General features: G+C 42.6%; 1 protein-coding gene across 5 annotated transcripts in view; it reads right to left on the reverse strand.

Moving 5' to 3' along the window:
• The window catches only part of LOC126336242 (uncharacterized), a 224,274-nt gene that overhangs the window by 14,372 nt on the left and 190,171 nt on the right, over positions 1-19,731 (reverse strand). For all 5 annotated transcript variants that reach the window (XM_049999734.1, XM_049999736.1, XM_049999731.1 and 2 more), the window contains exon 7: positions 19,332-19,617. In XM_049999734.1, coding sequence (XP_049855691.1) covers positions 19,332-19,617 — 286 coding nt within the window. The remainder of the gene's footprint in view (positions 1-19,331; positions 19,618-19,731) is intronic.

The raw sequence follows: 19,731 nt of genomic DNA on the forward strand, positions 1-19,731 counted from the left end.
AGTTTTGCCATTAACAAAACATTGATGGAATTTACCATCTTTTTAAAAATTATGTCCTTTAGATGGCGTCGTCCTGCAGAAATGCTTTCGTTAAATCTGCTGTCGAGATTCCCCATTGACCGCTGCAACATCTAAGCTGGGATACTGTGAACTGCATCCCAAATTCTCCATTTTAACTCATCTGGGATCTTGGTTGAGTCGTGTAGACTTTTCTTTTGAGGTAGCCTCACAAGGAAAGGGGGAAAAAAACCACACACAGGTAAATCTGGCAATCTAGGGGACCAGGAAATGTTACGAAATGTTGAGATCACACGGTTGCCAAACAATTCTCGCACATATGCCATCGATTGCCATGCAGTGGGTAATTTCACTCAGTTTTGTTGAAACATGGCTTCTTGAACGACTGGAAAAGCTGTTCAATGCAGGTGTAACTAAAGTTTCTAACACCTCCACATAAAGTTCAGCATTGACAGTTATTGTGTTTCCCTGTTCATTTGCGAAGAAATACGGTCCAATAATCCCATGTGATGAAACACTGCACCATACTGTCTCTTTACTAGCATCTAAAGGGGGCTCATGAACGTCACTAGCATTTGTGTCTGCCCAGTAAGGGTAGTTCTGTTTACTCACATTACCTACGAGATGAAAATATGCCTCATCTGACATCCACAACTTGTTTAGAAATTCATTGCCATTGTTTACTTTTGCTATCATTTGTTGACAGGATCCTAATCGTAACTGGTAATCGTTGTCCTTCAATTGTTGCACCATCTGTAGTTTGTACGGATGAAATTTTAAATCAAGATGAAGAATTCTACGAACACTCTCCAGAGACATTCCAACCACTTCTGCTTGCTTACAAATTGTATGCCATGGTCTCTTTAAATTATTAATCCAACATTTTATCTGTGTTTTGATGGAACAGCATCATGCCGTCCTAAATTATAAAACAGGTGCCGCCAGTCCATGGCTGCCACTACTCGTTTTAAATATTCCCGTTAGTCTGTGTCACACTGTATTTCAGGTATGCGACTAGCTAGGTACCCCACAACCAAACAAATGATTCTTTTACCTCTCTGAAAAACACATACAAAGATGGCTACATAATTTTACTCTGTGTAAATATTTCCTTGAGTACTGGGTTACCTAGTTCTGAATTATAAGTTGGTGGATTTCAGGTTTTTAGTGGTCTGTGTATTAGCCATAGTGTAGTTCATATTGTGTAGTGCCTGACCTGTGAGAGGAATGTGAAGCATGTTTGTACTGACTATTAACCATCACAATCCTAATATTATGCAGTAAAGCCTCCAGTGATGTCCTATACATTACATAAAAGATAAGTTGCTACTCACCATATAGCAGAGATGCCGAGCCACAGGTTAGGCACAGCATAAAGACTGTCACAAATAAAGCTTTCGGCCAGAAAGGCCTTAACACACACAGATGCAACCAGTTGTCTGATACTGCAGACGTGTGTGTGTGTGTGTGTGTGTGTGTGTGTGTGTGTGTGTGTGTTGCTGACAAAGGCCTTAATGGCTGAAAGCTATAGTTGTGTGAATCTTCTTGTTGTGCCTATCGCAACTCAGCATCTCTGCTATATGGTGAGAAGCAACTTTCCTCTCATAATATTATTACATTCCAACCTGGATTTTCCATTGTTTGTTTTTACTGACAACATTGTTATTCTGAGTGACAGTGAAGAAAAATTACTTGATCTCCTGAATGGAATGAACAGTCTAATGCAGGGGTTGGCAACACGTCGATCGCGATCTACTGGTAGATCGAAAGTGCTTATTTGGTAGATTGTGAGAGTACTGAGAGTGCAAAAGAAAAATTGTTGAATAAAATCTTCAACTGTTTTCCGTAGCAGTAAAAATGCGTGCTCGTTCGACACAAGTTGTTTACTTTGTTAATAACAGTGTAGAACTGGTACCAACATCTACCTTGAACCTCTAAAATTTTCTGCCTCATTAATTACATCAGCCGCCACCTGCGTGCCACTCGTTGCTGCACTGTGTCACTCATCTTTGTGAAATGTGTTCAATACATGTCAGGAGAAGGTAGTGAGTTTTGTGCGGTGTACTACTAACATCTGTGATGTAACAGACCGTGGAAAGGACATAGGTAGAACTTTGTGCCGTCAGTAGTCAGCATTGAGCATGCGTAGTAGCATACATTGTTGACACTTTTTGAGAACATACGAGTAGCTCAGCGACTTAACGCATAATGAGTTGTGTGTGTGTATATAGCATAATTTATCATTTTCATTCTGAATGGGAACACGAATTTTTTTTGTAGCAGGAAGAAATGGCACATGCATTCGTTTATTGTGTGACGCAAAGATTGCATTCATGAAAAACACAAACCCAGGTGTTAACATCGAGTTTACAGGAAACTCTGAACTGAGAAAAGAGAAAATCAAGAACCTTTTTATCAATTAAGTGTTCAACAAAACATGTATATGAAACCAGTAGACAAAATTGTTGCTCCCTCTCTTACTTCTTATCGTGTTTCGAATGTATTGGCGAAAAGGAAGAAACCTTTCAATAAAGGTGAATTTGTAAAAGAAGCATTTCGAGACGCTATTGACGAGTTGTTTCATAATTTCATGAACAAGTCTGAAATAGTTGCTGCCATAGGATCCATTCAACTTTCATCAAGAAAGGTCACAAGGAGAGTTGAATATATGTCTAATAATGTTTTCTCTCAGCTGAAAACAGATTTAGATGAGTGCTGTTATTTTTCAATGCAATTAGATGAGTCCATTGATCAACAGGTACTGCTCAGGTGCCAGTCTTTGTAAGGATGATTTTTAATAACTTTACTGTCAAGGAAGAATTTTTGAAAGTAATTTCTTTGAAGGGCCATATTGTTGTTTTTGTGGTCTTCAGTCCTGAGACTGGTTTGATGCAGCTCTCAATGCTACTCTATCCTGTGCAAGTTTCTTCATCTCCCAGTACCTACTGCATCCTGCATCCTTCTGAATCTGCTTAGTGTATTCATCTCTTTGTCTCCCTCTATGATTTTTACCCTCCACACTGCCCTCCAGTACCAAATTGGTGATTCCCTTGATGCCTCAGAACATGTCCTACCAACCGATCCCTTCTTCTAGTCAAGTTGTGCCACAAACTCCCCTTCTCCCGAATTCTACACAATACTTCATCATTAGTTATATGATCTACCCATATAATCTTCAGCATTCTTCTGTAGCACCACATTTCGAAAGCTTCTATTCTCTTCTTGTCTAAACTATTTATCGTCCATGTTTCACTTCCATACATTGTAACACTCCATACAAATACTTTCAGAAACGACTTCCTGACACTTAAATCTATACTCGATGTTAACAAATTTCTCTTCTTCAGAAATGCTTTCCTTGCCATTGCTGATCTACACATCATATCCTCTCTACTTCAATCATCATCAGTTATTTTATTCCCCAAATAGCAAACCTCCTTTACTACTTTGTGTGTCTCATTTCCTAATCTAATTCCCTCAGCATCGCCCGATTTAATGTGACAACATTCCATTATCCTAGTTTTGCTTTTGTTGATGTTCATCTTATACCCTCCTTTCAAGACTCTGTCCAATCCGCTCAACTGCTCTCAACCTCAATGTTTTTATTTCTTCTCCATGGATTTTATTACCTACTCCGTACTTTTCTTTTGTTTCCTTTACTGCTTGCTCAATATACAGATTGAATAGCATCGGGGAGACGCTACAACCCTGCCTCACTACCTTCCCAACCACTGCTTAACTTTCCTGTCCCTCAACTCTTAACTGCCATCTGATTTCTGTACAAATAGTAAATAGCCCTTCGCTCCCTGTATTTTACCCCTGCCACCTTCAATATTTGAAAGAGAGTTTTCCAGTCAACATTTTCAAAGGCTTTCTCTAAGTCTACAAATGCTAGAAACGTAGGTTTGCCTTTCCTTAATCTGGCTTCCAAGACAAGTCGTACGGTCAGTATTGCCTCATGTGTTCCAACATTTCGGAATCCAAACTGATCTACCCCAAGGTCGGCTTCTACTAGTTTTTCCATTCATCTGTAATGAATTTGAGTTAGTATTTTGCAGCCATACTTATTAAACTGATAGTTCGGTAATTTTCACATTTGTCAACACCTGCTTTCTTTGGGAATTGAATTATCATATTATTCTTGAAGTCTGGGGGTATTTCGCCCGTCCCTTACATCTTGCTCACCAGATGGTAGAGTTTTGTTAGGCCTGGCTCCCCCAAGGCTGTCAGTAGTTCTAATGGAATGTTGTCTAGCCCCGGGGCCTTGTTTCGACTCAGGTCTTTCAGTTCTCTGTTAAACTCTTCACGCAGTATTATATCTCCCATTTCATATTCATTTACCTCCTCTTCCATTTCCATAATATTGTCCTCAAGAACATTGCCCCTGTTTAAACCCTCTATATACTCCTTCCACCTTTCTGCCTTCCCTTCTTTGCTTAGAACTGGGTTGCCATCTGAGCTCTTGATATTCATACACGTGGTTCTCTTCTCTCCTTTAAGGTCTCTTTAATTTTCCTGTAGGTAGTATCTCTCTTACCTCTCGTGAGATAAGCCTCTACATCCTTACATTTGCCCTCTAGCCATCCCTGCTTAGCCATTTTGCACTTCCTGTCGATCTCATTTTTGAGACGTTTGTATTCCTTTTTGCCTGCTTCATTTACTGCATTTTTATATTTTCTCCTTTCATCATTTAAGTTCAATATCTCTCCTGTTACGCAAAGATTTCTATTAGCCCTCGTCTTTTTACCCACTTGATCGTCTGCTGCCTTCACTACTTCATCCCTCAGAGCTACCCATTCTTCTTCTGCTGTATTTCTTTCCTCCATTCCTGTCAATTGTTCCCTTATGCTCTCCCTGAAACACTCTACAACCTCTGGTTCTTTCAGTTCATCCAGGTCCCATCTCCTTAAATTCCCAACTTTTTGCAATTTCTTCAGTTTTAATCTACAGCTCATAACCAATAGATTGTGGTCAGAGTCCACATCTGCCCCTGGAAATGTCCTACAATTTAAAACCTGGTTCCTAAATCTCTGTCTTACCATTACATAATCTATCTGAAACCTTTTAGTATTTAGGCCATATAAGAGAAGATATATTTTTTGCCATGAAGCAACTGATTCTATCAGAGAAAATACCTATGCTTGTAAGCACGACCACAGATAGAGCCCAAGCCTTGAGAGGTTATTGCTCAGAGATGAAAGTTTTCCACTGTTTGTAACTTATAACTCTATTTTATGCCAGCAGTCTCTGTGTGGAAAGTTTTTAAAGTTGAATGAAACTATGAATATGGCTGTAAAGATAATCAACAAAATTAGCTCTCACTCACTTTAGAGAAGACTTTTCACAGATTTGGCAAATGAACTGGAACTACAGTATAGGGATTTACTGCTCCACATGGAAGTGAATTGGCTCAGCAAGGGAAAAGTGCTGCAACATTACCACAAGCTTTTACTGGCTATCAAACTGTGGAGAGGAAATTCTGAAGTTCTTTCCTCCCCAACAACTCCTTTGGTACCATCAGATTTACCTGGTCCTACTCCAAATCCCATGCCACTTTCCTTGACGTTGACCTCCATCTGTCCAATGGCCAGCTGCACACATCCGTCCACATCGAACCCACCAACAAGCAACAGTACCTCCATTATGACAGCTGTCACCCATTCCGCATCAAATGGTCCCTTCCCTACAGCCTAGGCCTTCGTGGCAAACGAATCTGCTCCAGTCCGGAATCCCTGAACCATTACACCAACAACCTGAAAACAGCTTTCACATCCCGCAAATACCCTCCCGACCTGGTACAGAAGCAAATTACCAGAGCCACTTCCTCATCCCCTCAAAAACAGAACCTCCCACACAAGAAACCCAAAAGGGCCCCACTTGGAACAGGATACTTTCTGGGACTGGATCAGACTCTGAATGTGGCTCTCCAGCAGGGATACAACTTCCTCAAACCCTGTCCTGAAATGAGATCCATCCTTCATGAAATCCTCCCCACTCCCACCAAGAGTGTCTTTCCGCCGTCCACCTAACCTTCGTAACCTCTTGGTACATCCTTATGAAATCCCCAAACCACCTTCCCTACCCTCTGGCTCCTACTCTTGTAACTGCCCCCGGTGTAAAACCTGTCCCATGCACCCTCCCACTACCATCTACTCCAGTCCTGTAACCCAGAAGATTTACACAATCAAAGGCAGAGCCACGTGTGAAAGCACCCACGTGATTTACCAACTGACCTGTCTACACTGTGAAGCTTTCTATGTAGGAATGACCAGCAACAAAATGTACATTCGCATGAATGGACACAGGCAGACAGTGTTTGTTGGTAATGAGGATCACCCTGTGGCTAAACATGCCTTAGTGCACGGCCAGCACATCATGGCACAGTGTTACACTGTCCGAGTTATCGGGATACTTCCCACTAACACCAACCTATCAGGACTCCAGAGATGGGAACTTGCCCTTCAATATATCCTCTCTTCCCATTACCCACCAGACCTCAACCTCCCCTAATTTCAAGTTGCCGCCGCTCATACCTCACCTGTCATTCAACAACTTCTTTGCCTCTGTACTTCAGCCTCGACTGACATCTCTGCCCAAACTCTTTGTCTTTACAAATGTCTGCCTGTGTCTGTGTATGTGCAGATGGATGTGTGTGTGACGCGCGCTAGTGTATACCTGTCCTCCTTTTCCCCCAAGGTAAGTCTTTCCGCTCCCGGGATTGGGATGACTCCTTACCCTCTCCCTTAAAACCCACATCCTTTCGTCTTTCCCTCTCCTTCCCTCTTTCCTGATTAAGCAGCTGTGGGTTGCGAAAGCTTGAATTTTGTGTATGTGTTTGTGTTTGTTTGCGTGTCTATCAACATACCAACGCTTTCGTTTGGTAAGTTACATCTTCTTTGTTTTTAGATATATTTTTCCCACTTGGAATGTTTCCCTCTATTATATTCATAAGTTATACACTAAATATGATGGACACTGTAGAGAAAACAGCTACTCAGATTTCATATTAAATGAAAAATAATTCATGTGTTATTAATGTAAGAATATACTTGAGAATATTATGAAATAAAATTATTATGTTTCAAATAAATAGCGAAGATTTAAAACTTTTATTTTTAACAGTTGTTTTACAGTACCAGCATCCAAAAATTAAAAACGTAACAACTGAATTTTAAAAGTAGATTACTTCGATATGCTGGTACGGAATAGTAGACCGTGAAGGCGTTGTGGTTGGCTGCCCCTGGTCTAATGTATACAGAGTATGGATTGAGAGTAAATCGAAGGAGGACGAAAGTAATGACAATTAGCAGAAATGAGAACAGTGAGAAACTTAACATCACGATTGATGGTCACGAAGCAGATGAAGTTAAGGAATTCTGCTACCTAGGCAACAAGTTAGCCCATGATGGACGGATAAAGGACATCATCAAAAGCTGACTAGTACTGGCAGAAAGGACTTTCCTGGCCAAGAGAAGTTGGCTAGTATCAAATATAGGCCTCAATTTAAGGAATAAATTTCTGAGAATGTACGTATGGAGTACAGCATAGTATGGCAGTGGAACATGGACTGTGGGAAAACCGAAACAGAAAATAATTGAAGCATTTGAGATGTGGTGCTACAGACAAATGTTAATATTAGGTGGACTGAGAAGATAAGGAATGACAAGGTTCTGCACAGAATCAGAGAGGAAAGGAATATTTAGAAAACACTGACAAGGAGAAGGGACAGGATGATAGGACATCTGTTAAGACATTTTCCAGCAAATATAAAAAATTAATGTTACAAATAGAGATCAGTTTAAAAGGAGCCTGAAAGACTTACTAGTGGCCAACTCCTACTCCATTGACGAATTTTTTAATAGAAACAAATGATGTGTTGTATATACTTATACTATTAGTATTGTTATTTCAGCTTAAAAAAATAAAAAAGGTGACATGTTCCACGTCCACGAGGATCTGCTCAACATGGATCTATGGAACGAAAACTAATCTAATCTAAGGGAATTACTTCCATGGTACCATAGGGGGCTGTAGAGAGCAAAAACTGTAGAGGAAGACATGAGACTGGAATACATCCAACTCTACACAAAGGAAGGTCTTAAGCTTTTACCTGTGTGAAAGCAACTGATTTTACCAGCTTTATATTTTTCCTTAACCTCTACTGACCTATTTTCCAGCACATAGATGTAGTTACATCCACAAATGCAAGCCTCTAGGTCTCTTAAGGTATTGCTAAAATAAAGTTACAAAACTGAAGATGTACCATTTACGTTTATGGCATGTACAATATCATGGAAAGGGTAGAACGCTACTCACTGTAAGGAAGACACTGAGTTGCAGAGACACACAATGAAAGGACATTTACATATACACTTTCGGCCAAAGCTTCCTTCAAAAAATAGGAAACACACACACACACACACACACACACACACACACACACACACACACACACAAACTGTAAGGAAGACACTGAGTTGCAGAGACACACAATGAAAGGACATTTACATATACACTTTCGGCCAAAGCTTCCTTCAAAAAATAGGAAACACACACACACACACACACACACACACACACACACACAGAGAGAGAGAGAGAGAGAGAGAGAGAGAGATAAACACATATCACATGCAAATGACTGCTACCTCAAGCCAGACTGCAACAGAAACACATGTAACAAGATTAACAATTCAAAGCAGGGTGAGGCAGGGAAAGGGGAGGGATAGCAGGTTGGGGAAGAGGAATCAGCACAGCTTGGTGGAACATGCAGATACTAGAGGTGACAGCATGGGGCTGACAAGCACAGTGTTAGTAGGTTTGGTTGGTTTAGAGGTGGGAGAAGGGACCAAACTACAACGTCATCGGTCTCTTGGTCCTAATAAAACAATGCCCCAAGTGTGAGAATAAAACGGACGAAACATATAACACAAAACTGAAAGAAAGGAAAAGCCACAAGAGTGGAGGAAAGGCAACAAATACTAAAGAGGACAATAAAACAACAGAGAGACGCTAGAAACAGAAGAGAGTAAAACATGAAAGCAGATTACAGTGGCTGGCCAACCACGAGAATAAAAAGGGAAAGCCAGCCACAACGCAATACATTAAAACCTCCACTCTAAAAGCACTAAGGTGGAGGACACAGAGGGACAAAGGACATGTGCTAAAACCTAGATAATAGTATAAAACCCACTCTCACGCATAAAACGTAAAACTAAAGATGCTGTGGAGGCATTGTTGCCCAACACCGAAGGCACGGTGCTGAGAAAGTTAAAAGTCTGCCAGAGAGCAGCTGAAAGTGGGCAGTATAGGAAGAGGTGGACGACTGTCATTTGGGAGCCACAGCCACCACACTGAGGTGGGCCCTCGCGATGGAGTAGGTAACCATGCGTTAGCCACGTATCGCCAATGTGGAGCTGGCAGAGGACAACTGATTCCCTGCAAGAGGCCTGCATGGAAAACTTCCACACATTCATAGTCTCCTTAATGACACGCAGATTGTTGTGCGTGCTGCTGTGCCATTCCGTCTCCTAAAGCCGGAAAACCCTGCGGTGTAAGACAGAATGCAGGTCAGTTTCGGAGATGCCTATCTCCAGAAACTGTTTCCGCATCGCCTGTTTGGCCAGCCTGTCGGCAAGTTCATTGCCGGGGATTACGACATGTCCTGGGGTCCACACAAACACCACAGAACGGCAAGGACTGTTCCAGGGCATAGATGGACTCCTGAATGGACGCTACCAGAGCGTGGCGAGGATAGCACTGGTCAATAACTTTTAGGCTGCTCAGTGAGTCAGTACACAGGAAATATGACTGGCCAGGGCATGAGTGGATGTACTCAAGAGCACGAGATATGGCCGCCAACTTTGCAGTGAAAACACTGCAGCCAACTGGCATGAGAGCTGCTCAATATGTCCTCCCTGAACATATGCGAAGCCTACCTGACCATCAGCCACTGAGCCGTTGCTGTAAACCACTTCATAGCCCAGGAACACGTAAGAAATCGAGAGGAAGTGACAGCGGAGAGTGGCGGGGTTAACAGAGCCCTTAGGGTCATGCAAAAGGTCCACACGAAGCTGCGGCCGAGGCGTACACCATGGAGGCGTACGTGAACGGACCGCAAATAGAGGTGGTAAAGGGAAGAACTCCAGTTTGAAGAAAAGGGTCCGCATACGAACCGCAATCGTTAGCCCCGATCTGGGCTGCCAGTGTGGGAGATGGACTGTCAAGGGTGGGATAAGGAGACAGTAATTCAGATGCTCAGGGGAACTATGAAATGTGTGCTGTGTAAATGGCGAGCAGTTGCACCCGTCTGATCTGCAGTAGAGGGACACCAGCCTCCACCAGTACGGTCACCAGACTCTTCCTAAAAGCTATTGTTGCTAATCCAACCCTACAGTAGTGCACAGGGCTGAGTAAATACAATGCTGAAGGCACTGCCAAACCATAAAAACACACTTCCATAGTCAATTCGGGATTGGACAAGGGCTCTGTAGAGCTGCAGCAGCATAGAAGGATCTGCACCCTAATTGGTGTTGCTCAGGCAACGGGTGGCACTGAGGTGCTGCCAGCACATCTGCTTAAGCTGATGAAGGTGAGGTAGCCAAGTCAATCTAGCATTGAAAATCAATCCTAGGAACTGATACGTATTCACTACAGTGAGTGGATCGTCATTATGGTCAAGTGCAGGTTCCGGATGAACCGTGCGATGCTGACAGAAGTGCACGACACACGACTTTGTGGCTGAAAATTGGAGGCCGTGGGCTAGAGCCGATGACTGCGCCTTGTGGATGGCTGTCTGGAGGCATCGCTCAGCAACAACAGTACTGGAGCAGCAGTACGAAATGCAGAAGCCATCTGCAAACAGAAAAGGTGAAACTGAGAGCCCGACAGCTGCTGCTAGACCATTAATGACCACTAAAAATAGAGAGAGACACTCAATACAAAGCCCTGCAGGACTCCATTCTCCTAGATATGGATGGAACTATGGGAGTCACCAACTTGGACACAGAAAGTACATGTCATATGCTTTACTTAAGTCTGAAAAAGGCTGTTCGGATGGCAGACTCAATGGACACAAGATTATCAGTGGTAGAGTGACCCTTGCAGAAGCCACAAGTGACATGGAGGCAGCAAGCCACGGCACTCCAGGACCCAAACCAAACACCGACATATCATACGTTCCAGCAGCTTACAAAGAATGCTGGTGAGACTGATGGGCTGATAGCTATCCACATCAAGTGGGTTTTTACCGGGTTTGAGCACCAGAATGATGGTGCTCTCCCGTCATTGCGATGGAAAGATGCCATCACACCAGATCCGGTTGAAGATGACAAGGAGATGTCACTTTCAGTCAGATGAGAGATGTTTAATCATCTGGCTATGGAAGCGATCAGACCCAGGAGCTGTGGCGCAGCAATGTACAAGGGCACGGAGGAGCTCCCACTCTGTAAATGGGGTGTTACAGGATTCACTGCAGCGTGTAGTGAATGAAAGGACGTTTCCTTCCGGCTGCCTACACTGTAAAGCTTTCTATGTGGGAATGACCAGCAACAAACTGTCCATTCGCATGAATGGACACAGGCAGACAGTGTTTGTTGGTAATGAGGATCACCCTGTGGCTAAAAATGCCTTGGTGCACGACCAGCACATCTTGGCACAGTGTTACACCGTCCGAGTTGTCTGGATACTTCCCAGTAACACCAACCTGTCAGAACTCCAGAGATGGGAACTTGCCCTTCAGTATATCCTCTCTTCTCGATATCCGCCAGGCCTCAACCTCCACTAATTTCAAGTTTCCGCCGCTCATACCTCACCTGTCTTTCAACAACTTCTTTGCCTCTGTACTTCCACCTCGACTGACATCTCTGCCCAAACTCTTTGTCTTTACAAATGTCTGCTTGTGTGTGTGTGTGTGTGGGGGGGGGGGGGGGGGGGGGGAGGCGAGAGAGAGAGAGAGAGAGAGAGAGAGAGAGAGAGAGAGAGAGAGAGAGAGAGAGAGTGTGTGTGTATACCTGTCCTTTTCCCCCCCTAAGGTAAGTCTTTCGCTCCCGGAATTGGAATGACTCGTTACCCTCTCCCTTAAAACCCACACCCTTTCTTCTTTCCCTCTTTCCTGATGAAGCAACCGTCAGCTGCGAAAGCTTGAATTTTGTGTGTATGTTTGTGTGTCTATCGACCTGCCAGCACTTTTGTTTGGCAAGTCACATGATCTTTGTTTTATATATAAAGCAATGGTCCCATAACACTCCTCTGTGGTACGACAGAGGTTACTTTAATGTCTGTAGACGTCTCTCCATTGAGAACAACATGCTGTGTTCTGTTTGCTAAAAACTCTTCAATCCAGCCATACAGCTGGTCCGATATTCCATAGGCTCTTACTTTGTTCATCAGGCAACAGTGCGGAACTGTATTAAACCCCTTCCGGAAGTCTAGGAAAGTGGCATCTACCCGAGAGCCTGTATCTAATATTTTCTGGGTCTCATGAACAAATAAAGTAAGTTGGGTCTCACACGATCGCTGTTTCCGGAATCCATGTTAATTCCTACAGAGTAGATTCTGAGTTTCCAGAAATGACATGATGCATGAGCAAAAAACATTTTCTAAAATGTCTACAACAGATCGATGTCAGAGATATAGGCCTATAGTTTTGCGCATCTGCTCGATGACCCTTCTTGAAAACTGGGACTACCTGTGCTCTTTTCCAATCATTTGGAACCTTCAGTTCCTCTAGAGACTTGAGGTACACCGTTAGAAGGGGGGCAAGTTCTTTCGCGTACTCTGTATAAAATCGAATTGGTATCCCATCAGGTCCAGTGGACTTTCCTCTGTTGAGTGATTCCAGTTGCTTTTCTATTTCTTGGGCACCTATTTCGATGTCACCCACTTTTTCGGTCGTCCGGTGATTTAGAGAAGAAACTGCAGTGCAGTCTTCCTCTGTGAAACAGCTTTGGACAAAGGTGTTCAGTATTTCAGATTTACGCGTGTCGTCCTCTGTTTCAATGCCATCATCATCATCCCAGAGTATCTGGATATGCTGTTTCGATCCACTTACTGATTTAACTTAAGACCATAACTTCCTAGGATTTTCTGTCAAGTCGGTACATATAATTTTACTTTTGAATTCACTGACGTTTCATGCATAGCCCTCCTTACACTAACTTTGACATCGTTTATTTTCTGTTTGTCTGAGGGATTTTGGCTGTGTTTAAACTTGTAGTTAAGCTCTCTTTGCTTTCACAGTAGTTTCCTAACTTTGTTGTTGAACCACTGTGGGTTTTTCCCGTCTCTCACAGTTTGACTTGGCACGTACCTGTCTAAAACGCATTTTACGATTGCCTTGAACTTTTTCCATAAACACTCAACATTGTCAGTGTCTGAACAGAAATTTTCGTTTTGATCTGTTAGGTAGTCTGAAATCTACCTTCTATTACTCTTGCTAAACAGATAAACTTCCCTCCCTTTTTTTATATTCTTTCTTACTTCCATATTCAGGGATGCTGCAACGGCCTTATGATCACTGATTCCCTGTACTGCGCTTATGGAGTCAAAAAGTTTGGGTCTGTTTGTTATCAGCAGGTCCAAGATGTTATCTCCACAAGTCGGTTCTCTGTTTAATTGCTCGAGGTAATTTTCAGATAGTTCACTCAGTATAATGTCACTTGATGCTCTGTCACTACCACCTGTCCTAAACATCTGTGTCCCAGTCTATATCTGGTAAATTGCCATCTCCACCTAAGACTATAACACGTGCGGCTGGTCCCGGCGAAGGTTCGAGTCCTCCCTCAGGCCTGAGTGTGTGTGTGTGTGTGTGTGTGTGTGTGTGTGTGTCCTTAGGGTAATTTAGGTTAAGTAGTGTGTAAGCTTAGGGACTGATGACCTTAGCAGGTAAGTCCCATAAGATTTCACGCACATTTGAACATTTTGAACTATAACATGCTGAGAAAATTTGTGTGAAATGTATTCCAGACTTTGTCTCAGTTGTTCTGCCACTAATGTTGCTGAGTTGGGATGTCAGTAAAAGGTGCCAATTATTTACCTAGCTCGATTGTTGAGTATAACCTCCACCCATAATAATTCACAGGAACTATCCACTTCCATTCACTACAGGATAAACTGCTACTAACAGTGACAAACAGGCCACCACCAGTTGCACGCAATCTATCCTTTATAAATACCGTCAGTGCCTTTGTAAAAATTTCGGCAGAATTTATCTCTGGCTTCAGCCAGCTTTCTGTACCTATAATGATTTCAGCTTCGGTGCTTTCTATCAGCGCTTGAAGTTCCGATCCTTTACGAACGCAGCTTTGACAGTTTATAATTACAATACCAACTGCTGCTTGGTCCCCGCATGTCCTGACTTTGCCTGGACTGCTATTTCATAGTCATACCAGTATAAAAAGGTGAACAATGATTGCAGCAGAGCTGGTGTATACCATAGCTGCTTTCATAGGTGGCCCACACGAAGCACTATGTGTGTGGATTGGGCAGGTCTTGCACCAGGATCTTCCTCTAAAAAGCCCACAAACAGGTAGGCACAGGAGAGTGTAATGCGGGTGCCCATGGCTGTGCTGCTGATTTCTTCGTATACCTTCTTTTCATAGAGAAGTAGTGGAGTGTTAGGAAATAGTATGACATATGAGGAATCAGGGAGTGTGTTTGGAGTCTGAAGGACATTGGGAGAAGTGGTGTTGAATAGCATCAAGACCATCGACAAGTGTGATGTTGGTGTATCGAGAAGTGGCATCAACAGTGACAAGCACGTATCCACGAAGTAAAGAGGTGGGGATAGTGGGGAGTTGGTTGGTATCTTTGATGTGGTAGGTTCTGATTTGGGCAATAGGTTGGTGGTATTGATCAATGAGGATCAAAATTCTTTCAGTGATAGCACTACATCCAGCTACAATGGGGCATCCAGGGCAGTCTATTTGTGGATTTTGGGGAGCATGTATAAGGTGGGTATCTGGTGTGTCAGGAGGGAAATTAATTCAGGATAGAGATTCTGGGAAGGGGATAGTGTTTCTAGAAGGAGCTGTCAGACAATTATCACAGGTCTTCCATCAGTTGGTCAGTACGATTCGTAACGACAGTGGTGGAACTTTTATCTGCAGCTAGGATGATTTTGAAGTTGTGTACAGTTGTCCTTGTGTCTGTTGAAAGGTTAGTGTTCTTAGAAAGAGACCTGGGGAAGGATGATGAGGTCTAGATGTAATTAAGGAATTATGGTGGTCAGATGGGAGGGGTGGAGGTGGAGGAGATGCCTAGATGACGCTGCCTTGCCACATCCCCCTAAATTTCCTTCCAACACTTCACTAAATCCAGAGCCTAAACACATGTGAACCTTTCTACCAAAATCCACAGTCACAGAGAAGTTTCAGTTGTGTCCAAAGGCCTCACCTTCACCCTTTCACTCAAATTTAACAATATTGGACTTTACCTACTATCCTTCTCCTGACTCCTCCAAACTAAACTTATTTGCCATCAATCCTTCCAACCAAAGCCAACTTAATTCCAACATTGAACCCTGCCTCTCCCACTTCACACCACCATCCAGCTATTATCGCCCCCCCCTTCTCCCCCAACCACCCCCTGGTAACTTTCCAGGAATTTCTTAACTCCAACTTGGCCTCATGATCATTCTCCATGTCCATTCCTTAGAACATCAACTACCCAGCAGAAGAAAAGCAATCATACACAACCTCAAAACAGATCTGGACCTTATCCTAGCTGCAGACAAAGGTTCCACAACTGTCATTATGAACTGCAGTGACTAATTGGAGGAAGGCCTCCACCAACTGTCTGACACCTCGACCTAAAAACTCTGCCAGAGTGCCCCCTTACCATAATTCAAACTTAACCTCCAATCCCTGCTTAAAAGCCTTAAGTACTTCAAAGAACCTCCTCCCTGAATCCATTTCCCTCCTCACTCCTGTGACACTCTGCACACCCACCTTCTACATGCTTCCAAAATCCACAAACTAACTACACTGGGCATCCCATTGCAGCTGGTTATTGTTCTAACACTGAAATAATTACTGTCCTAATTGAACACCACCTCCAACCTACTGTTGAAAAAGCCTAGCCTCCTACATCAATGATACTAACCACTTCCACCACTGGCTCCTCCAACTCCACAACTTTTACCTCCTATATCCCTACTCATTACTGTTGACACTACTTCCCCTTACACAAACATCCCTCATGCTCATGGTCTTGCACCATGGAACACTCACTACTTCTCCCAATGTCCTTCGGACTCCAAACCCACTACCTTCATTCCTGACACACCTTATTAAATATACCCTGATACACCCCAACTATTCCATGTAGGAAAGGTATACAAACAAATCTGCGGACAGCCACCGGCACAAACATGTCGCCCTCCTATGCCAACCTGTTTACGGGCCATCTGAGAGGAAATCTTGCTAGCCTCCCAAAACCCGAAACCCTGGTCTGGTTTGGGTTCATTGACAATATCTTCAGGATGTGGACCCATGGCCAGGACACCCTGTCCTCATTCTACCTCTCCACTTGGGCCTTCTCAACCCAGTGTGCCATCTTCCTAGACATTTACCACGACCTCTCCAATGGCTCCATCCACACCTGTCTCAACATTTAACCCAACAACCACCAACAGTATTTGCATTTCAACAGCTGAAATTAGAAACATCCTATACAGGATTCTTCCCACCCCTACTAAGGTGGTGATCCATTGCCCACCCAACCTCCACAAAGTCTTAGTCTATCCCCATACCACTCCATATCCCAACCCCTTGTCACAGGGATCATCTCCCCATCAAAGACCCAGCAGCAAGACCTGCCCAATCCCTCCATCCAACACTTTCTACTCTAGTCCTGTCACAAGGTTATTCAATATCATCAGAGGTTGAGCCGCCTGTGAAAGCAGCCATGGTATACTCCAGCTCTGCTGCAATCATTGTTCAGCCTTTTATGTTGGTATGACTCCCAACCAACTGCACACGAGACTGAATGCCCACCATCAAACAGTCGCCAAGAGCAATGTGCACCACCCTTTGGCACATCATGCACCTGCTCATACATTTTTTCAATGGCTACTTCACAATCTGAGTCATCTGGATCCTCCTCTCCACCAGCAGCTTTTCTGAACTGCACAGATAGGAGTTACTGTTGCAATACATTCTCCACTCCCAAAATCCACCTGGCCTCAACTTATGCTAACCTACTTCCTCACATCCTGCATCCAACCATTCTTGCCTCCCTTTGTCCTGTCACCTTCTCACCATTCACCTCCCATCACCCTCGTTGTCCGCTGCTCTCTGCCAGTACATCCACCTGTGTCTTTTTCTATTCTGCCCGTCTCCTTTCCGTTCCCCGTTCTTCCACCTCCTCTCCATTACCCACAGCCTCCTGGTGCTGTGCTTGTCAGCCCTATCCTGTCACCCTTAATCCCCACATGCTTCACCTGGCAGCACTGATTCTTGATCCTCAATCTGCTGTTCTTCTCCTTTCCCTGAACAACGCTTCTCTGGATTGTTGCTGCCATTCGATGCATTTCTGTTGCAATATGGCAGGGAGTAGCACTGTGTGTGTGTGTGTGTGTGTGTGTGTGTGTGTGTGTGTGTTTCCTCTTTTCTGAAGAAGGATTTGGCTGAAAACACATATGTAACCATCTTTCTATTTTGCCTGTCTGCAACTCAGAAGTGTTATCTTTACAGTGAGTAGCATTCTACCCTTTTCATAATATTGTTGATATTCCAGTCTGGGTTTTCCATTGTTTTATTGCATGTACAACATTTTAAAACAGTCAAAAATACAAAATCCTCTAATGAGTGTATCTTTCAGAAAATATTTGAATGTTCCTCTAATCTTCGCAACACAGCATCCCATACAATGTTTGATCTTGTTGTCAAAAGCAGTAATGAAGTGCTGCTTGCTGGTTCAAGTCTTGCTTCAGTATCTGTACATTGTACACTGTCAGTTCTTTTCAGCGTGTAGCTTTAAATATGAGAAACAAGATTCTAATTTTTTTTTCTCTTTCTGTATTGGAGGTGTGGGTATTAACTTCCTTGTCTTTTGGTACTTTTTGCACAGCATGCAACAAAGAAAACTCCACTATTTCAGTGATATGGCTGACTAAATGATCAGGTCTGTTAAGAATATCCATTCTTCTCATGTATGCTGCAGCTACTCTGTCTATGAATTCATTACACAGACACTGTGGTGTGTGTTGCCTGCCATCAGCATCATAATGTATACTCAACACTACAAATGTGTCTACCTGGCACCCAGATAACATTACTGATTTGTCTTAATGATAAGCACATACTTAACTTTCATTTTACTTTCATTTTATTTTCATATTATTTCCTCATCTACCAAAGTGCAACAGACAAATTGCTTTGCACAGGCTCTATCAAGTCAGTGTTTCTTCTGCAGTTTATTTGCCAAAACAATACTTCTATGTAACATATCTGTGTGAAAATGAATAAGTTTTGGAGTGAATCACATTCACAGTCAACTGCAAAACTGTTAGCAATGCCTTTACATTCATTTCTTCAATCATTCCACACACGATGGTCAGCATGTTGTCCAATTTTTTGTGCAATTTTTTGCAACTAAGAACCACATGCAAAACATGGAAATTTGTTTAGTATGTCAAGATTATCACTATTTCATGCAACTTTCACCAGTTTTTCAGCACTTCACTGCATTCACTATGCAAGTCAACATTTTTGGAGAAAATCACTACCCCCTAATTCATTCTGGTGTTCACTTCATCGAGATCATTTATTTCGCCATTTCACTCATGACTTCTACTGAGAAGTTTCTTAATTTGACTGTCATTATGATAAGTATGTATTAACGTAAATGTTTTGTCCATTGACAACAGCTCTCCAATTACTGTGGAGTAGCAAGAAAGTGAACTGATTTGTGTTAGGACTTCTGAACAATCTAAGAGTTCCCTAGGGATCCTTAATATGTAACTTTAATTGTGATTTTTCTTTCTTTCTGCAGAAAAATGTGATAGTCTTTCCTTTTTATTAGAATGAGAAGATAGGTAAGCAAAATATGAAATACTGGAAAAGAATTCACATTCATATAAAATTAATATTGAACAAAGTAGGCTAAATAAATGTGTCCAAAAAATTGAAATGGTACAAAAGTGAGCTTAACTTTAAACCAAAAAGCAAATTTGTTGCTAAAAATTGCGAAGTGACTGACTAAGTATACTTTAAGTAAACTTATTACATAATTAAGCTTGGTGTAAATCACAGAACTTTATGGACACTATCAAATGACTGCAGCAACCCTACAGACTATACTTTTACACTTACCTCCTAATGGTGGGCCAAGAAGATTTCCAATTCCTTCACAAAGCAGCATCAGTCCATACGCTGTTGTGAAACGGTCAAGAGGTATTAGCTGCACCAAAATGGCTGGAGTAAATGAAAATGAAGATGCAAAAAATAAACCAAATAGAGCTGAAAGTAATGCCAACATCCAATATGAAGTAATGACTAGTGGCATTAATCCAGTTGCCACACCACACATCACTAAGCACAAAGCATATGACTTGGTTACATTCACCCAGGGTTTGTCACCAGCCCATCCAAGAGCAATCTGAAAAAGGAAAGCATCAGAGAAATTGATGTACAGAAGGCCACATTAACAGTAACAAAACTTCTACTCCTAATTTTAAAAGTTTTAACAGACAGCACTTATAGTAGGTAATTT

The sequence above is a fragment of the Schistocerca gregaria genome, chromosome 2, assembly GCF_023897955.1.
Source record: "Schistocerca gregaria isolate iqSchGreg1 chromosome 2, iqSchGreg1.2, whole genome shotgun sequence".
Lineage (NCBI taxonomy): Eukaryota > Metazoa > Arthropoda > Insecta > Orthoptera > Acrididae > Schistocerca > Schistocerca gregaria.